At 45.8% G+C, this 19690-nt stretch overlaps 1 protein-coding gene across 1 annotated transcript in view; it reads left to right on the top strand.

The window, feature by feature from the left end:
- The window catches only part of LOC145393552 (furin-like protease 2), a 758736-nt gene that overhangs the window by 562096 nt on the left and 176950 nt on the right, over window positions 1–19690 (top strand). Inside the window, exon 5 of the mRNA XM_080267702.1 lies at window positions 9941–10100. Within this exon, the coding sequence (XP_080123828.1) occupies window positions 9941–10100 (160 nt within the window). The remainder of the gene's footprint in view (window positions 1–9940; window positions 10101–19690) is intronic.

The raw sequence follows: 19690 nt of genomic DNA on the forward strand, positions 1-19690 counted from the left end.
ACCTGCGAGCAAGGAGCCACGTAAATCCCTCGGCGTTTTCAATTGCAGGGCGTTCCAAGAATCACTCATTACCTGGTGGACGTTGTGCAGTGTGTGTGTGTGTGTGTGTGTGTGTGTGTGTGTGTGTGTGTGTGTGTGTGTGTGTGTGTGTGTGTGTGTGTGTGTGTGTGTGTGTGTGTGTGTGTGTGGCAACGAAGTAACGACCCCGGGGCTTGCTGGGTGACTATTGATGGCTTTATTTGCTGATGGAGCGTCGGATGATGAGCCTTTGTCTAATGGTGGTGGGTGGGGGAGAGGGAAGTGGTGGTGGTGGTGGTGAGTAATGAATGTGTGAAGCAGGGAGGTGTGTGGTGGTGTTGAGTGATGGATATGTGATGGACGAAGGTGTGTGGTGGTGGTGGTGGTGAGCGATGTTTAGTACTGTGTGGTGCAGAAGTGTGTGATGCAAAGTGAACGGTGATTCTAGGTGGTGATGTGGTCTTAGTGGAGGAGAAAGAGTGGTGTTGGTGTTTAAGTGATGTTTGTGTTGCCAAGCAGAGGATGGTACAAAAAGATGTGTGATCACGATGTAGAGGAAAGAGTGGTGTTGGTGTTGGGTATGTGGTGGTGATGATGATGATTCAAGGAAGGAAGTGGTATGTGTCTGAAAGATGATGTGTAGCTGAGTGATATATGATGGAGTGTCGTGCAGGGTTGACGGTGTTGCTATACTTATGTATGGTGCAGGATGGTGGGAGTAGTTATATAGTTTATGATGTCAAACGGTGGCATATGGTTATATGTAGCGGTATATTGTGTTAATGTATGATTCCGGATGGTGTATAATGTTGAATTGCGTGTTTTGTTGGTGTAAACTGGTATGTGATGTTAGTGGAAGGCACACACACACACACACACACACACACACACACACACACACACACACACACACACACACACGTGTGTGTGTGTGTGTGTGTGTGTGTGTGTGTGTACTGTTATTCACAAAGAAAAAGAAACACGAAATATGGATATTTCGTGTTTCCCTTTCTTTGTGGATATCAGCATATCTATGAATCACGTTATTAAGTGATTTCATTGCATATATTTATATATATATATAGATAGATAGATAGATATAGATATACATAGATAGATAGATAGATATAGATAGACAGATAGATACAGATATATCGTTACGTGGTGTTGGCGTATGCACGTAGTGGTTGGTTGAGGAGTAGGTCGGTGTTTGTTGGTTGTGGCGAACGGCAGTGAGTGTAGCTGGATGGCATGTGGTGCTGGGTAAAGGAGATGTAGGGGTCAGGACGGTCAAGTCTGATGTGTGTGTGTGTGTGTGTGTGTGTGTGTGTGTGTGTGTGTGTACCGGTATATATGATGGATTCAGTGATGTGTAATTGATTGCGTGGGTCATTTCATTAATGTTGTTTGGCTGTTCTAGTACTTTTGCTCTTCTTGTTTGTCTTGGAATTAAAATCCTCTTATTTCTTAAGTGAGAGTTAAGACTGGGATGATGATGATGATGTTGATGGTGGATGAGAATTGGCTGATGTGTGGTGTAAGGCGGCGTGTTGGCTAAGATAACATAATTATATGGCACTTGTTTGTGTTTGCCACTGAGAGCACACTGTTGCATGTTTGAGATGCATGACAGATTGCAAATTTGTGAGGTTATAGACAGAAGTTTGAAGTTTGCTCCAATGTGACGAAATATTAGTATCGGGTTATTGCTTGATATGGTCCACCAGTTAAACAAAACTGTCTGAAAGTTATCAGAATATTGTACCTAATTGACGTCTTGATGTCCAGAGGGATTTAATGACGGTGTGTGGTGTAATGTGGAGTGTGGTGGATTGTGCTGTGGTGTGAACTTGTGTAGCATGTGGTACAGAGGGTGTGATGTGTGGCGGAGTGTGGTGCTGAGTAGCAGTGGCATGGGTGTATGATGGTGGTGTGATGGAGAGCATTGTGATGTGTAGCGGAGTGCGGTGGTTACTGGGTGTGGTATGAGTGTGTGGTGATGCAGTGGTTGTTTAGTGGAAGGCAGTGAGAGACTAAATTTGGTGTGGTGGAGTGTGCTGCTGATTGGCATTGGTATGGTGGTGTAGGGCAGTGTGGTGTATGATAGTGTGATGGGGTTAGGATGTGGTATGGAGGTGTATGCTGGTGTAGTGGTGTGGTGTGGTGGTGGTGTGGTTTTGGACTGTGAGTGGAGCCCCAGCAGGCCCCTCTGTACAGAGAATATTACCACCTCCTCCCTGTCGCTCCCATGGTGGTATCTGCCTTATTGCATCCCGCCCCTCTCTCGCCCTCTCACCCTCTATGTCTGGCTCCTCTCTCCGGCCCCTCCTCGTATTGTCTCTGTCCACCAATGTGCCACTACTGTTTCTGTCTGACTTCCGTTTACATTGACTCTTGTTTACATGTCCCTCTGTTCAACCCATACCTAAAACGCACACAACTTGGCTGGAAGCATAAACAGAATTGTTTCTTCTAACCCTGTCTGTACTACAGCATCATTATTTTATTCTGGCCTTTATCAGATAATATTATTCAGGTATGGAAAGATTCATACTGAAGGGGTTAATAAACCCCGCCTCGCATTGATGGCCATTCATTACAAAGTACGTCATGGAGCTGAAAGGGTTGAGTAGTTTCATATAATTGAGACACTCTGTGGACATGCTGTCGAAAGGTATTATATTTATGAAAAAAACCTTTAGTCATTTATGAAAAAAGAATTGATAATGATAACAGTAGGACAGTATGTTGGGAAAGTGGAGGGAGGAAGGAAGAGGAGGAGGGTGGAAGAGCGGTGGAGTCGATTTGCGGGGCGGCGGGAGAGTGACAAAGATTGGTATTGACACTCCATAAATGTCCCTGGCTGGGGATAGGGGGGAGGGAGGTGATGCTGGAGAGGAGCAGGGGGACAGGAACCAGAGGAGAGTGGGAAAGGGGGCAGAGAACAGAAGCCGGAGATGAGGGATATGCAGGAGGAGAGAGGCAGGGCGATGAGCGATAAAGACAGGAGAGAGAGAGGGAGAGAGAGAGAGAGAGAGAGAGAGAGAGAGAGAGAGAGAGAGAGAGAGAGAATGTGGGTCAAAAAAATTGAAAAAAGAAAATTGTGAAACGAAAACAAGGGTGGGAGGAAAATGGCCGGGAGTAATGGTTAGGGTGAATGTCAGGGATGTGTGGCAGTGAGGAGAAGGCTTAATGGAGAGAGAGAGAGAGAGAGAGAGAGAGAGAGACGTTTGTGGTGAGGTCAGGGGCGTACATAGAGGTTTGGGGGCCCGGGGGGCTAGGTTCTTTGCAGGGCCCCCCTCCTGGAGGGGGGACCCTGCAAAGAACCCAGCCCCCCTCATTCTCAAAACTTATATAATATCTCAGTCGGGATTGTCGGGTTGAATATATATATTTTTAAATATTAATAAAAAAGCTTAAAAATTTTTAAGGCTTTTTGGGGCCCCCCCTCAATTGGGGGCCCGGGGGGCAGTTTCAAACAGCCCCCCTCCCCCCCCTCAGGTACGCCACTGGGTGAGATATCAATACATATTGCTGCCTAAGGGTCTGTTGTGGATAAGAGAGAGAGAGAGAGAGAAGTATCAATACATGTTACCGCCTAAGGGTCGAGTGGGGAGGTGTTTATGTTTGGTCTCATTCTGCGGCTATTCCACACCCCCTTTTTTTCCTCCTCCTCTCTCTCTCTCTCTCTCTCTCTCTCTCTCTTTTGCACCTCTCCAGACATCCTCATACTTTTCTTCCGCCATCCTCACCAACCCTCCTCTCTCCATTGTTGCTTTTTTCGTCTTCGTAACTCTCCATGCCTCCTTTCCCTTACTTCTCTGGTTTCTTCCTCTCCCCTTCCCTCCCTCACTTTACCTCCTTCCTTTCCCCATTTTCGTTTCATTCCATCCACCCTTCCTCTCTCTTTTCTTCTCGCCCTTTCTCCCTGCCACTCATTTTGTCAGTCCTTGCTATCGCTCATTCCTCTTCAGTTTTTTCTATTCGTCCACTCTTTGTTTTCACATTTTCTCTCCTCTCTTCATTATGTCTTCTTTCTTCACCATTTCTTTGTATTCCTCACACACCTTTCCATCCCTTCCATTGTTTCCTGTCTCTACTTTTCTCCACCTTTCCCTCCTCATCTCCTTTTTTTTTTTTCCAGCTTCCCTTTCCAGTCTCTCGTTTCCTGTACCATTTCCTCTTAAATTCGTTTTTTTCCCCTCATTCTCTCTTTCCAGTCTCTATGCGTTCCTCCACCTTTCCCCCCCCCCTCAATTTCTTTCCTCCCCTCCCCTATCCTCTCTTTCCATCCCTTCTGTTACCATTGTCTCATCAGCATGGCTTTTTTTCCACTGCCTTTCCCTCGGCGATTCGTTTCTTTGTTTTCCTCCCACATTTCTTTCTTTTCTCCGGTCACCTCCTTTCTCTTCCATCATCGCTCCTTTACTCATATATATATATTACCTTTTTCTCAACCTGCCCTCTTCCTTTTTTTACTCACTTCTCGCAGTTTTCTTCTCATCTTTCCTTATCATCTGCATCCTTTCTCCATCACCACTCATTTATGTCATCTCTCTCTCTCTCTCTTTTTTTTTTTTTTTTTTAATAATCACTCCACACTTCTCTCTCCCTCAGTGACCAAAGTCCTTTCTCCATCACGTTTCCATCATCTTCTGTTCTGTTCTGTTCTCCCTACTGTAACATACTTCCTCTTCGGTCTCTTCCGGTACTCCACATTTGTCTCTCTTACGTTATTTCCGTCTCCTCTCTCCATCATCACCCTCCTCCCCCCCCCCACCACCACCACCACCTCTGTGACTCTGTCCTCTGTCTCCTTTTCCCCCCGTGGCGGCCCGGTGCCCCCCACAGCGAGACAATATTAGCGTAGCGGTGCATCTGGCAGTGTGATCCCAGAGATGTAGTGGGGGAGCAGAGTAGGACACCACACACAACATTCTAGTTCAGCCTTTTCCTTCCACTTGGACACTATTGTATATATCTTTTGTCTTTACACACACACACACACACACACACACACACACACACACACAATATATATATATATATATATATATATATATATATATATATGTGTGTGTGTGTGTGTGTGTAATGCCCTATATGGTGTTGTCATCACCCCTCACACCCGTCAACTTTATCACACTCCCATCACTTCTTATCTCTAAAAACCTTGATCCCTCCCATAATACCGTTTCCAAAAATTCTCTCTCTCTCTTTCTCTCTCTCTCTCTCTCTCTCTCTCTCTCTCTCTCCATTGCATTGTTTCTCCATCCCTACCTATTCCCTCCACCCATTGCACCTTTTCTGTCTCCTTTCCTCCCTTCTTTCAGTCCCTCTTTCCTTCACCGATTGTGTCCCCCCCCCCACTTTTTTTCTTTTTTTTTTTTTTTTTTGCTCTACATTCCTCTTCCCGCATCCCATTCTATTTTTCTCTCCCTCTCTCCGCATTCCCTCCACTCAGTTCACTTGTCTCACTTCCTCCATTCTCTCCCCATCCCATATTCCCTCCTCCAATTCCACTTTTTATCTCCCTCTCTTCCGCCCTGTTTCCTCCATCCATTCCAGTTTTTGCTCTCCCTTACTGCTCTCGCTCCCTCCTTTCCCTTTCCATCCCTATTTCCTCCACCCATTCTGTTTTGCTCTCTCCCTTCCTGCCTATTCCACATTTCCTCTCCCTTCCTCCCGCTCTCATTTCTCCTCCCATCTGTGTTCCCTCTTCCCTCTCTCCTTTCTCATCCCATCTCTGTTCCCTCCTCCCATTCTGTTTTTCTCCCTCCCTCCCTCCTTCCCTCTCTCCCTTCAGGCCTCTTTCCCTCCACCTCCTTCGGCCGCTCATTTGTCCACGCCATCCAACTCACTACCTCCCTCTTTCTCCACATTGTCCTCTTCCTCTTCCCTCTTTCTTCTCCATCCTCCTCCACACTCCTCTTCCTCTTCCTCCTCCAAACTTCTCTTCCTTTTCCTTCTCCAAACATCTCTTCCTCTTATTCCTCCACACTGTCCCTTCCTCCTCCTCCTCCACACTCATGTTCTTTTCCTCCTCCTTCTCAACACTTCTCTTTCTCTTCTTCCAAACTATTCATTCATCTTCCTCCACACTCCTCCCTCTCTTCCTCCTCCACACTGTCCATTTCCTCTTCTACCTCTGCACGGTCCTCTTTCTTTACCTCCTCCACACTGTCCTCTTTCTCTCCTTCTCCACACTGTCCTCTTTCTCTCCTTCTTCACACTGTCCTCTTTCTCATCCTTCTCCACACTGTCCTCTTCCTCTGCATCTCCTACATTGTCCTCTTCCTCTTTCTCGCCGTCATCTTCTTCCTCCTCCACATTTTCCTCTTCCTCAGCGTCCCCTGCATTGTCCTCTTCCTCTTCCTCCTCCACATTGTCCTTTTCCTCCTCCACATTTCCTCTTCCTTCTCCACACTGTCCTCTTCCTCTTCTGCCTCCACACTGTCCTCTTCCTCTTTTTCACTGTCATATTCTTCCTCCTCCACATTGTCCTCATCCTCTCCTCCTCCACATTGTCCTCTGCCTCTTCCTCCTCCACACTGTCCTCTTCCTCTTCCTTCTCCACAGTGTCCCTCTCCACTTCCTCACCGTCCTCTTCTGCCTCCTACACATTGTCGTCTTCCTCTAACTCCTCCACACTGTCCTCTTCCTCTAACTCCTCTACACTGTCCTCTTCCACACTCCTCTTCCTCCTCCACAGTGTCATTTTCTTCCTCCACAGTGTTCTTTTCCTCTTCTTCCCCGTCGTGCCTTCAGCTTCCTCGCCACGTTACCTCGTCTCAGTTCTTTTTTCCATTTCTGTTCCCTTCTTCTTCTTCACCTTTGCCCTCCCTTCTTCCTATTTTTTTTTTTTCGTCATCTCCTCTTGTCCCTGCCTCTCTTCCTCTTCCTCATCTGTCCATGTCACCTACCTCACTGACTCCTTCTTCCTCGTCCACACCAGCCTTGTTCATTTCCTCTTCCTCTTTTCCCTTCCTACTTTTTATCTGCCATTTTTTCCCTCTGCCTTCACGACACTCCTCTTCCTCTTCTCTTCTCTTCTACCTCATCTTCTTTTCTCTTCCCTACCACTTCTTTTTTTCTGATTTTGCTTTATTTTTCTGCTCTTCTTCTCCCCTTTCTTCTCATCATTTCTCCCCCTCCCATCTTCCTCTTCCTCAATTGTTCACGCCACCCACTTCACTGGCTCTCTCTTCCTCCTTTCCTTTGTCCTCGTCTCTTTCCTTCCCTTCCTTTTTTTCCGTCTTTTTCTTTTTTCTTCATTCATATCACCTTATATTCATTTCCGTCCTTCCTCCCGTCTTTTGCGTCTCCCTTGGTTCCATTCATTTCTTCTTTTTCTTCCTCCATTCTTCCCTCCTGCCATTTTCCTCTTCCTTCCCACATTTGCATCCTCCATTCTTCCCGCCTTCCATTTTCCTTCCTTCCCACTTCTGCTTTCTACCCTCCTACTTCCTCCCTCCCTTCCTTCGTCCTCCTTTCCATTTTTTCATAGTTTCTCTCCTTGCTCCTTCCTCCCCTTCCGTCTCTTCTGATCTCTCTCCCTTCTCTTCCTTCCTCTGTCCTTCCCGTTTTCTTTCTTATTCGTCCTTCCTTATTTTTCCCCTCCTTCCTTCTTCCGATCCCATCTTCTTTACCCCCCTTCTTTCCCTATCAACTTCCCTTCTTTTTTATTTCCTTCCCTATCTTTTTTCCTTCCGTGCTGCCTCCCTCTCAGTCTTTCATCCTTCCGTTCATCTTCCCATCCGTTCTTCTTTTCCTACCTCCTTTTTTCCCTCCTTCAGTTCTTTTCCTTCCCCCTTTCCTCCCTATCTTCTCTTCTCTCCTCCGCACCCTCTCCCACACTCCGTTTCTTCGCCGCAGCACCCCTAGCCTCAACCACCCCGTCCTCTCTCCCTTCTTAACCATCTGTCACATGTCGTTTCCTCCCTGAAGACCTTCCCTCCATTTTGTCTCGCAATCCCTTCCATTTTCTCTCCCAATCCTCTCCCTTTTCTCTCTCTATCCCCTTCCTTTTCGATTCTCCACTCCCTTTTCTCTCCTTATTTTCTCCCTTCTCTCCCTTTTCCTTCCCATCTTTTCCGTCCTCTCTCGAGTCATCTCATTCCCTGCACTCTCTTCTTCTTCTTTCCTTGCCTCTCTTTTAGCTTCCCCTCCCTCCCTTCTTCTTTCCCTTCTTACCCCTCTTCCCTCCCTTCTCTGCTACCTTCCCGCCTTCCCCTTTACTCCCCCCTCACCATCTCCTCCATCTGGACATGTTCCTTCCCCCCCAAAAAAAAAAAAAAAAAAAAAAAATCCCTTCTCTCCCTCTCATCCCTTCTCAAATTCCTCCCCTTCTTTCCCTGTACCCCCTCCATTTCTTATTATCTCCATTCTCCCTCCTCCCTTCCATCTCTCCTTCTCTCGTAGCCCCTTCCTCTCTCATATCCCCTCCCTTCCCTTCCTACTCCCATCCTCCTCTGTTCCCTCTCTTTCTTCCCTGTTCCTTTCCTTCTCTCCACACTCCCTCTCTTCTCTCCCGATCCCCTCCGCTCTTTCCCTATCTCCCCGTCTCTTCTTCCCTCCCTTCTCTTCCTGTTCTCTCTCCTCTCTCCCCATTCCTTCCCTTTTCTGCTGTTCCATCTCTTCTCCCTCCAATCTCTCCCTTATTTCATCCCTTTGCTTCTTATTCCCTTCCTGTCTTCCATTTTCTCCCAGTTCTCTCCCTTCTCTCCATATTTCGTCTTTTCTCCCTAGTCCCTCCCTTCATATTTCCGCCTTGGACTCTCTCTCTTCCCTCCCCACTCCATATTTCCTCCTTGTTCTCTTCCTTCTCTCCATATTTCCACCCTTTTCTCCCCATTCCCTTTCTTCTCTCTTTATTCTCTTTGTTCTCTCTCTATTCCCTCTCTTCTCTCACTGTTCCATCTCTTTTGTCTCCCTGTTCGTCTTTCTTCTTCCTTCCCTCCAGCACGGTCACACATTGCGTTTCTTCACTTTTTCCATCCATCATTCTCCGCCATCTTTCCTCCTTCCTTACCCTTCTTCCTCTCTCGATCTCTGTCATTTCTCACCTGTCGCTCTCCTTCCTCTCACCTGTCGTTTCTCCCTGCGATCTCCGTCTCTTTTCACTCCTCCCTCCCTCCATCTCAGCCATTCTTCACTTGTCGTTCTCTTTCATCTCATCTGTCGTTTGCGTCCTCGTTCACAGTTTTTCCCATTTTCTCTCCTTCAGTTCCTTCTTCCTCCCCTTTTCAACCATCCATCCTAATTGTTTTGTGTCCTCATCCATTTTCCCTCTCCTCTTTTCCCTCCTACTCCTCCCTCCCTGCCATTTTTCACTTGTTTTCTTTCCTGACACCCATTTCCCCCTCTTTTTCTTCCCCCCCACTTCATCCTACTATATTTAATCTGCCCTTTTACGTCCTCACTTTTCTTTCTTTCCTCTCCCTCCTTCCATTCCTTCCTCCATCTTATTTCTGTCTTTAATATTTGTCATTTTTTCCACCAGCTATTTTCCCCTACTTTTTTTTCCTCTGTTCTACCTCCTCCTTCCCTCCCTTCTTCCCCTCCCTGTCCCCATCCCTGTCATTTCTAGCCTGTCGTCTTTCCATTCATTTTCTCCCCTTCCCCCACCCTTACATCTTCATTTCTCACCAGTCGTTTTCCGTCCCCTCACCTCTTGTGTATCTACCTCTCACCTCTCGTGTTCATACATTACCTGTCGCTTCGAACCTCTCACGTGTAGTTTTCCTTCCTCACGTCTCATTTTCCTACTCCTCACGTATCGGTTCGTACAAGCAGTCGTTTTCCTACCCTTTCACTTTTAGCTTTTAGTTTCCCTTCTTGATACGTAGCTTTCTTCTTGAACTAATTTTCGTACCTCACCTGTCGCTCTCTTAACTCACGTGTCGTTCTCTCTCGCCGACAGGACCCCCTCGCCTCTACGGACATCAACGACAACGACCCAGACCCGTTCCCCCGCGACAACGGGGACAACCGGCACGGGACGCGTTGTGCCGGGGAGGTGGCCGCGGTGGCGTTCAACGACTTCTGTGGCGTGGGCGTGGCATATAACAGCAGCATTGGAGGTATGCACGCAATGGAGGCTGGAAAATACATACTCGTAGACAGACAGATGATTAGAGTAGTTGATAGATAGATATACCGTATGTAACGCTGATATCCTTGTGTAAACAGGAAGCATAAAATTTCCAGAGCATTTCTTGTATTCACATCTTCAGGGGAAATTACATGCTGCACCTTCAAAATGTGGATCGTGCTGGAGCGAGCAATGTTTCTGATGTTATTTTAGCCAAAGAAAGGTGTCATCCCACATATCGTATGTTATCGACACTGAAATTTTGGGAATAGGCACTTCCATAGGCTTTCCAGCGATGTGTGTAGGCCCGCTGTAGCTTTAATAATTTCCGATATAACCCAGTTTTGGTGCACAATTTGACGCTTTGTTATTTCTTTCAGCCGTATGGTGGCGAATTTTGAGAAAGTCGCCTATAACCCCTATTACTTTTTCATAAGCTTCCAACAACGTATGCAGATCCTGTGTACCTTTAAGAGTTTCCGAGCCAACAGAGTTTTGATGCTCAGTTTGGCACTTTTGGATTTTTCCCGCAGTATGGTGGTCATTTTCCAGAAAAGTCCAATTACTCTTTCATAAGCCTTCGAACAATGTGCGCAGATCCGCTGTACCCTTAATAGTTTCTGAGATAACCCGGCTTTGGTGCTGTGTTTTACCACCCCACTACGTCTGATAGTGTTCTCGCTTGCTTTGGTCGCCTACTCAAACAAGAACTTCAGTGTTTGGATATGAGAGAGAGAGAGAGAGAGAGAGAGAGAGAGAGAGAGAGAGAGTACGTTCTTACAAGAGTGTAAGAATAGATGCTTTGTGCAGTAAGGGTCAGGAGAAAAAAAAAGTCGATGAGGGGATGGAGGGATTCTGTGCGGGGAGAGAGAGAGAGAGAGAGAGAGAGAGAGAGAGAATGATGAAAGGAGAGGAGGTCCAAAGAGGAAAGGTGATTGAGGGAGAGAGAGAGAGAGAGAGAGAGAGAGAGAGAGAGAGAGATGATGATGAAGGGAGAGGAGGGTCAAAGAGGAAATGTGATTGTGGGAGAGAAGGGTTAAGTGGACGGAAATTGACGGAGGAAGTGGAGGATTGAGAGAGAGAGAGAGAGAGAGAGGTGGGGAATGGGGAGGAAAGGGGAGAGGTAGGATTTGAGGGAGGAAGGGAGACTGATAGGGAGAGAGTGAGTTCTATAACAACAAGATCAGTGGCTGGGAGGAGGGAGATGAGGGAAGGAAAGGAGAGGAGCTGGAGGAATGGAGGTGAGAGAAGGAAGATAGAGATGAGCAAGAGGGAGGGAGGGAGAGAGCAGGAGGGAGGGGAGGAGATAGGGGAGGAAAGGAAAGATAAGCAGGAGGGAAGAAAATTATGGGAAGAAAAGAGAGAGGAGCAGGAAGGAAGGAGGGGGAGAAGGAGAAAAGAGGGAAGGATTGGAAAGATGAGCAGAAGGAGGGAAGAGAGACGAAGGATGGAAAAGAAAGGTGACCATGAGAGATGGAGGGAGATGAGGGGAGGAAAGGAAAATGAGCAGGAAGAAAAAAATGAAAATTAGTAGGAAAAGGGAAATGGAGAAATCGAGAGGCGAAAGGCTAGAATATCAGATTGGAAGGGAACGAAAGGGTGGGGAAGAGGGGATAGGAGAGGTAGATATGAAGGGAAAGAAGGCACGAGAAAGAGAGGAAAGAGTTGCAAGTGAAAGGGATGGAGGGAAGGAAATAAAGAAAACATAATAGGAAAAGGGATTAAGGAGACGGGAACAAGGAAAGCGAAGGAAAATAGCAACTGAAAGGGATGAAGGGGAAGCAGAAGTGGAGAAAGGAAAAGGCTGAGGCTGTATCGAAACTGTAGGGGTTTAGAGAAACAGAGGAAAAGAAACGATATATCCAAAAAGTAAGAAGAAAATAGATGACAAAAAAAATAAGTTGTCGATTGGGAGAAATAGTCAGAGGTCCTAAAAGAGAGGAATATAAAAAGTAAACAAAAGTGGTACCGAAACAGCAGGAATAGAGATAAGGAGAGGAGGAGTGAATGAGTGATAAGGAAGGAATAATGAATTAAAAAGAAATTATAAAAAGAATGGGTGTTAGTAAGGATAAAAGGTAAATGGTTGTAAAGAGAAAAGAGGAAAATGGAAAGCTAATAATAGCTCTGTGGAAAGTGCAAGAATGAAGGTAAAGAGGGGAGAGGGAAAGAAGATCGAAAAAGGAAGGACAGTAGGTAAACGAGAAAATAACTGGAGGAAAAGAGAGGAGATGAAAGATTATTAGAAGAAAGTAGGAAGAGGGGAAAATTGAAAGCTGGATCGAAACGGCAGGGATAGTGACAAGGAGAGGAGGAGGAAGTGTTGTTGATGTTGTTGAGTAATCAAAGTCTGTCTGGGCGAACAGGTTCATCTACTGCAGGAAGGCAGAGGCCCCTGGAGGGCCGCCTCCTGCAATGAACTGTAATTCCGTTGCAAAAGACGGCGCCTCGCCTAAGCAAGGCTTGGAAAAGTGTGGAGATGTAGTTCCTGGATGGACGCTGCATTTGCGTCTCTACAGAGTTAAGAAGGACACCATAGTAGGCTCCACTTCACTCCGTAATTTTGTTTCAAAGGTTAACACCCAGCATTGTAAATGGTTTCCTGGATTACATTACAGGAAACCATTAAGCTTGTCACTCAGTGTAGAGTCATCTGAAATGGAAAGAGGAGTAGCAGGAGGCGACAGGAAGGGTAGGAGAAAAAAGAAGAGTGGAGGGCAGACACAGAAAAGGAATGATAGACGTGAAGGAAGAAGTAGGTTGTACTATATCAAATGAGTGGATGATGGTCACCTCCACCTGCCACCAGAAGGAAGAATAAAAGAGAACGAAGGACAGTTAGAAGAAAGGAAGGAAATGAGTACAGAGTAAAGGGAGAAAAGGTAAAAGATTCTGAAAAGAAGAGAGAAGACTGAAAGATTACACATGCTATAACGAATTTGTAGGATGAGACGAAAGGAAGACGGGAGAAGGATTGAGGGAACTGTAAAGGAAAAGTTAACCAACGGGGGGGAGGGGGAGTTAAAAGATTGTTAAGATGCAGGCTGGAAGAGATTGAAAGTTACAGAAACAATATCGAGACTGCAGGAATGAAAATCAGATAAAACGAAATGGAAGAATGTAAAAGGATGAAGGATAAATGGCAAAACAGTTGGGAGAAAAGGGAAAGAAACTAAAATGAAGGGGGGAATATTAAAAGTTAACGAAAGCTATCGAAACTGCAGGAATAAAGTGATGAGAGAGAAAGAAAGGAAGGTGGAAGAAAGAGCGAAAAATGAGATGACAAACGGAAAGGTAGTTGGTTGGAATAAAGATAAAATATTCTAGGCTAAGTGGAATCGAGGAATAAAAGCTGTATGAAACTGCAGGAAAGAAAGTAAAAAGAGAGAGAAGGAAGGGAAGAACAAAGTTGGGAATGCGGAAACTAAAGGAAAAATTATAAGTAGGAGGAGAAGGTAATCAGTTAAAACAAAAAAAAGAGCAACAGGAAAAAAGATGGAAATTTGTAACAGCTGTATCGAAAATGGAATAACTTAGGTAAGAAAGAAGGGAATTGTAAAATAAGAAAAGGAAATTACCAGGTAAAGAAAGAAGGGCATTGTATAATAAGTAAAGGAAATTACCAGAGAAACGGTTGTCAACAGCGACAGTTGCTAACAAACTCTCAAAGGCAAACAGGAAGAGGGGAAGACTGAAAGTTTACAAAGGCTGTATCGAAACTGTAGGTGAAGAGAGGAGAGATTGGGGTTGCGAGGGAGTTGGCATTCACAAATTGGCCCTCTTCATAAAACCCTTCCAGTCAGTCAGTACGTCAGTCATTCAGTACGCCAATCGGTCAATCAGTTAGTATGTCACTCAGTCTGACAGCCACTTACGAATACAGACTTTATTATTGCGATATAATGTTGAAGTATACAGTATACCGCACTGATAATAATTTTCTTCGTCTTTCAAAGTCTGTTTGGAATTTTTGTGATGAACTAGAACACAAAAGGTGGATGAGAATTATCTTAGCAAGGTGCAACCAGGGACACCGGTGACCAAGTAAGGAGAGAGAGAGAGAGAGAGAGAGAGAGAGAGAGAGAAAATACAAGGACATCGAGGAAGAAATGGGGCAGTGAAGAAAAAGTAGTAAGAACGATATTAGAAAGTAGATTGAAGAGAATTTATTGTGTGTTAACGCTTTCCAATGGAAAGTTTGTTTGCAGCCGAATAAAATTGTCTGTCACTAGCCACACAAAGGTCCTCAGCCACTGAAAGACACAACTAAGTGAAGCCAATGTTAATCCGTTCATTGGAAGGTTTTAAACATAATACAATCCCTGAGTTTTCCTAACCATCTGATAGGTTAAATTTTAAGGGCGAGAAGGAAGGGGGCGAAGAAGGGTGAAGTAACCGTGATGTAGAAATGGAGTCGATGGGGAAAAAAAAAAAATCGATGGGGTTTGTGACGAGGTGTAGACGTGAAAGAAGTGTAAATGGAGGTAAGAGGAAATTGTTGTGCGGTAGATCGTTCCTGGCCATCAGAAAGGATTCACTTTTAAAGGGGATAGGGAGCAGTCTAGTTACCTTGAAGTAGAATTGGAGAGTTGAAAAAGTACGAGTAGAAGAGGAGTTAGTTGGTGTAGGCTTGAAGGAGGTGCAAATGGAGGGAGGAGGAAAGTTGTTATTGATATATTGGTCGTTTCAGTGCACTCTAACACCTGGTTGGGGCGGTAACGCTAACAGCTCGCCAGACTGTCAGTCAGTCGGCTTACACCTTCAAGATCGGTATCTCTCTCTCTCTCTCTCTCTCTCTCTCTCTCTCTCTCTCTCTCTCTCTCTCTCTCTCTCTCTCTCTCTCTCACACACACACACACACACACACACACACACACACACACACACACACACACACACACACACACACACACACACACACACACACACACACACACACACACACACACACACACACACACACACACACACACACACACACACACACACACACACACAGATATTACATTATATCAAAGCGCATCAAACACGCACTTTAATGAGATAGGGCGGTACGTTGAGGCGCAGGTGTGTGGGAGTGGAGGGGCAGGTGTGTGGAGCAAAGGTGGAGAGGTCGGTGTGTGGAGGTGCAGGTGTGTGAGGTGGAGATCAGGTACGTGGACCACAGATGGAGTGTAGAGGCTGGTGTGTGGAGGTGAGAGCAGAAGTGGAGAGCTGGGAAGAAGACAGAAAGCAAGGCAGAGATGGAGTGGCAGGTGATAGGGAAATCAGTGATGATAATTGGTGCGCGGAAAGAAGGCACAGGTGTAGATGGAGAGGCAGGATTTTGAAGAGAAAAACATAGATGGGGAGACTGGAAGAACGTGGAAGGAAGAGAAGGTTGGAGAGAATGAAAATGGGTGATAAGGGAGGGGATAACTGAAATGTACAGTATTACGAGAAATTGAAAAGTATACTCTTTCGGAGGCTTGAGTGGTAAGTGAATTGAGGTGTATCCTTTTTCGCGAGCACTCTGATGGTAGATCTGTCTCTGAGTCTTTGTGTATGTGGTTTCCTGTTTGTGGAACTTAGCTTACCCGTTTATCATAATGGGAGGAGATCTGTGGTGGTGGCGATGGTGGAAGTGTGCAAAGTGGTGAGAAATGAGGCCGGAGTGATAGAAAGTGTTTGATGCAGAAAGAGAGAGAGAGAGAGAGAGAGGAGGGGGGAGCTTTAGGAAGAGGAGACGGTGGTTTAAGAAGAGTGAGAGAGGAGACTAGGTACAGGGAGAAGGGCCAGGAAAGGGGGGAGGGAGTGTGGGAGAAAAACTGAAGAAAAAGAAGAAGAGAAGGTGTCGAAGGAAAAGAGAGTGATAAAGGAAGGATGAGGGAGGAGAGTGAGTGGGAAAAAGAACAAAGGAGGAGAGAGGACGTAGGAATAAACGTTACGAAGAGGAAAGAACTTTGGAGGAAGAGCTATAAAGAAGAAAGAGTGATGGAGGAAGGAGAGAGTGGTAGTTAAAATTCGGAAGGAATGGGAGGATTCGGGAATGACAACAAGCTAATCATCGACCTATAGTTGTGGACAAAAATATCGTTACGATTCAGTACATGAAAAGGCAATGAAGGATGACTTTCGAACCCGTCATACGATTTGAGGGACCCAACAATTTTTCAGAATATTTTGAAAGAGTGGTATGTTTATTTGACAAAAAATTGGAGCAATATTGTCAACATCTTTACTGTCGGAGAATAGCTACAATGGCAGGTGGAAAATACGTTTCACAATTTCTATGGCAACTGTTCCCCCCTTCGGTGGACAATTAAAGGTACAGAGAATGACCAGTCTGTCTGTGAACTCTATCAAAAGTGTGTTGGTGCACTTTTTGTGGGAACAGCATAGGCATCCAGTGACTATTGCTACCCCACGTTGGTATTCCTGCATTCGCTGAGGATGCCAAACATCACATGCTTGTGACGTCCTGTATTGTATGAATATTCATTTATGAATATATTACTTTTTTGAGGACATCCCGACCTGTATTCTTTCGTTTAGGATACTCTGTGTGTGTGTGTGTGTGTGTGTGTGTGTGTGTGTGTGTGTGTGTGTGTGTGTGTGTGTGTGTGTGTCAAGTTGTCACTGAGAAAGGCGACATTTACCGCCAAAATTGCATGGAGTATATTTTCGTCTGCCATTCTGAGAAGGGGAACGAATGTAGGATGGAGCAACGTGTGGGAGGAAATGGGAAGGAGGGGAGAGAGGAATAATGAGAGTGAATGTAGGACGGAGTTGAAAAGAGAAAGCAGTATGAGAGTGTGTAAGAGGGAGGATAGAACGGAGAAAGGAGAATGTAGAGGGAAGGGTATCGGGGAAAGCAATGTGTGGATAGATGGGTGGAGAGGATGAAGAGAGAGGAGCGACAGTATATAGGGATGACGAGAAGAGGAAGCGATGTGTAGGAAGATGGGTGGAGAGGACGAAGAAGGAGGAGAGACAGTGTCGAGAGAAGGAGAAAGGAGGAAGCAATGTGTGGGAAGCGAGATGGGGAGGACGTGGAGGAAGTAGAGAGAGAGAGAGAAAGAGAGAGGATTAGAAGGGAGGTGAGAGGAGGAAGCAATGTGTGTGTGAGGTGAGGTGGGGAGGACGATGAGAGGAGGAGGAAGGGTGTGTGAGGAGGAGGGAGGTAGGGTGGGAAGGATGAGGCGAGAGAGGGTGAGGTAAACACGAGGGTGGTCTGTGTCAACACGTGGTACCAGCGGCCCCGGGATAGTTGGAGGCTCAGCTCATGCTCACACTTCACTTCACACACTCAATGCTTTTGCCCTCTCTTGCTTTGCTCTCATTACGTTAACTCTGTCACACCCATTCACTGCCTCTGCTCTCTCCTCTTTCACTCTCACTCCACCTCATACACAATCACTGCCGCTGCTCTCTCTTGCTTCACACTCATTCTATCGTCGTTTTCACACCCACTCACAACCAGTTTTCTCTCTTGTTTCACTCTCGCTCTCAAAACTCTCATGCCGTTTGCCCCCACAGCTGCCACTCAGGTCATTTTCACACGGTTCACTGTCACAGCTCTCTGATTCCGGTTCATATCCATTCGTCCACACCTTGGGCCTAGTCTGACTTGCCCAGCTTTTACTCAGTCTTACTCCCTCACCTCGTACCCAACCCACATGCATCCACCCACACTAACAATTTCCCTTGTGACCCTCACTCTGCTGTGACAACACTCGCTCACCCAACTCCTACTGACCAATTCTCACTCACGCAGCTCTTACTGACCAACTCTCACTATCCCAGCTCGTAACTGTGCCAGCTCGTATAGTGCCAACTCTCTCTTTCCTCTTAATGTGCCAACTCACCCAGCTCCAACTACGCCAACTCTCACTCTCCCAGTTTTTATTGTGCCAACCTTACCCACCTCTTAATGTGCCAAGTCTTACTTTGCTGAGTCTCATTCTGCCCTCTCATGGCCCCACTCTCTCCCATACCCACAACAGTTCTCAAACTCTCACCTTCTCAGCTATTACCCATCACAATGCCAAAATCTGTTTCGGTTCAATCAGGCTAAGTTCAGTAGAAAGGGTTTAACTGTATCAGTCTGTATGAGTTCGACTGCAGGATCGAACTTTCACACTGGAGGAAGAGTGATACGAGAATTAACTTTGTCCCTTGCTGGCCAAATGTAAATCAGGACGAGGCGTCTGTAGGAAGAGCAGTGCATGCGACAGTGGAGGTATAGTGGCTGTGTTTCTGTGTCAAAGCAAGTGAAGAAGTCTGAACAGACAGGGTGAGTGCTTGCTAACAGTGAAGGGACGTACTGTACCACCAGTACCTAGTTTAAATATCCACCATGGCTTGGATTCGAGCCCCATATTCGGAGTAGACACAGATCAGGAGGCGACCACGGTAACCACAGAACCACTTTTTCCAGTTCTTCACTTACGGTACAGGGGTGGTGTTTAGTAACTTAGTCATGACTCATAAATGACTCAGTAGTTCAGGAACAAAGCACGTCATGCAGATATTACATTTATTACACATATAATGACATGGCGCTTTCCACTCCGAGTCGTGTTATCTTGTGCAAAGGAGGCGCCCTAGCACCTTTCCTTAACTATTTAATTTCCATAGCACACCCTACTATTCTCTTTTGTTATTGCATACCCTTTATGAACGTAAATGTGCTGTATAAGATAATCTAATAGGATTGCTGTGTCTGCCAAAAGCAAAAATTCGGATAGTAACATTGTACTGTAATCTAATCCACATAGAATCAGTGCAAACTAAGTATATGGTCATAATATAGTTAGAAATTCACAGTTGTTATAGGAAAATGCGCTCCAGTTGGATGTTGGCCTTAAGGGTTCAGGTCCTAGATTGGCTGGAGTTTATTGGAGTTTATAGCTGCTTAGGGGATAGTGAATAGCTCACCCGCCGTAAATGTTTGGACTGAGGAGCCAAGTTCCAAGCCTCCCACGCTTCTGATGGGACGGCATGAGAGTGGGGGATGGGTGGGTGGAGAATAACAGTGTGTCGTTTTGCAGAATTAATTTACCAGTCTGATGACCTCATTTTCATTTTAATCAAACCTACGCCAAACGATTTTATTCAGCTTTAGGCAGATCTCTTGCAGTGAAGGTGGTATTGGAGGCTATATTTAAGTCCATCGGCTCGAAAAATCTCCCCCAAAGAAAAAATCGTCTGGGAAGTAGCACGAATAAAGTGTAAAAGACGCCACCGTAATGAAGGGGTTACTTTGTAAGGAAGAGCCGCCTACCAGAATGCAGCCTTTTGGTATTGTGTTTGTTTGTAGGACTGTTAGAACCATTCATCATCATCATCATCATCATCATCCCGATCTCTTTTCCCACCTAAGAAGTGATATGCGGGAAATAACTAGAAAACTTTGGAACAGTCGTCGTTTATTTCAATGTTATAACGTCTTTTCACCCCAGGAATCCGGTGACGTCTTTTGGTGATATATTCTTGCCACCTTCACACGATTTTACCCACTTGAAGGGAGAACTGTTGCTGTGAAGGCGTAAAGGAAGGCTGCATCATAACCTCCCAAGATCGAGAAGTGTCCCCCAG

The sequence above is a fragment of the Coenobita brevimanus genome, chromosome 24 (genome assembly GCF_032717465.1).
Source record: "Coenobita brevimanus isolate Jiangsu-jjx chromosome 24, ASM3271746v2, whole genome shotgun sequence".
Classification (NCBI taxonomy): Eukaryota; Metazoa; Arthropoda; class Malacostraca; order Decapoda; family Coenobitidae; genus Coenobita; species Coenobita brevimanus.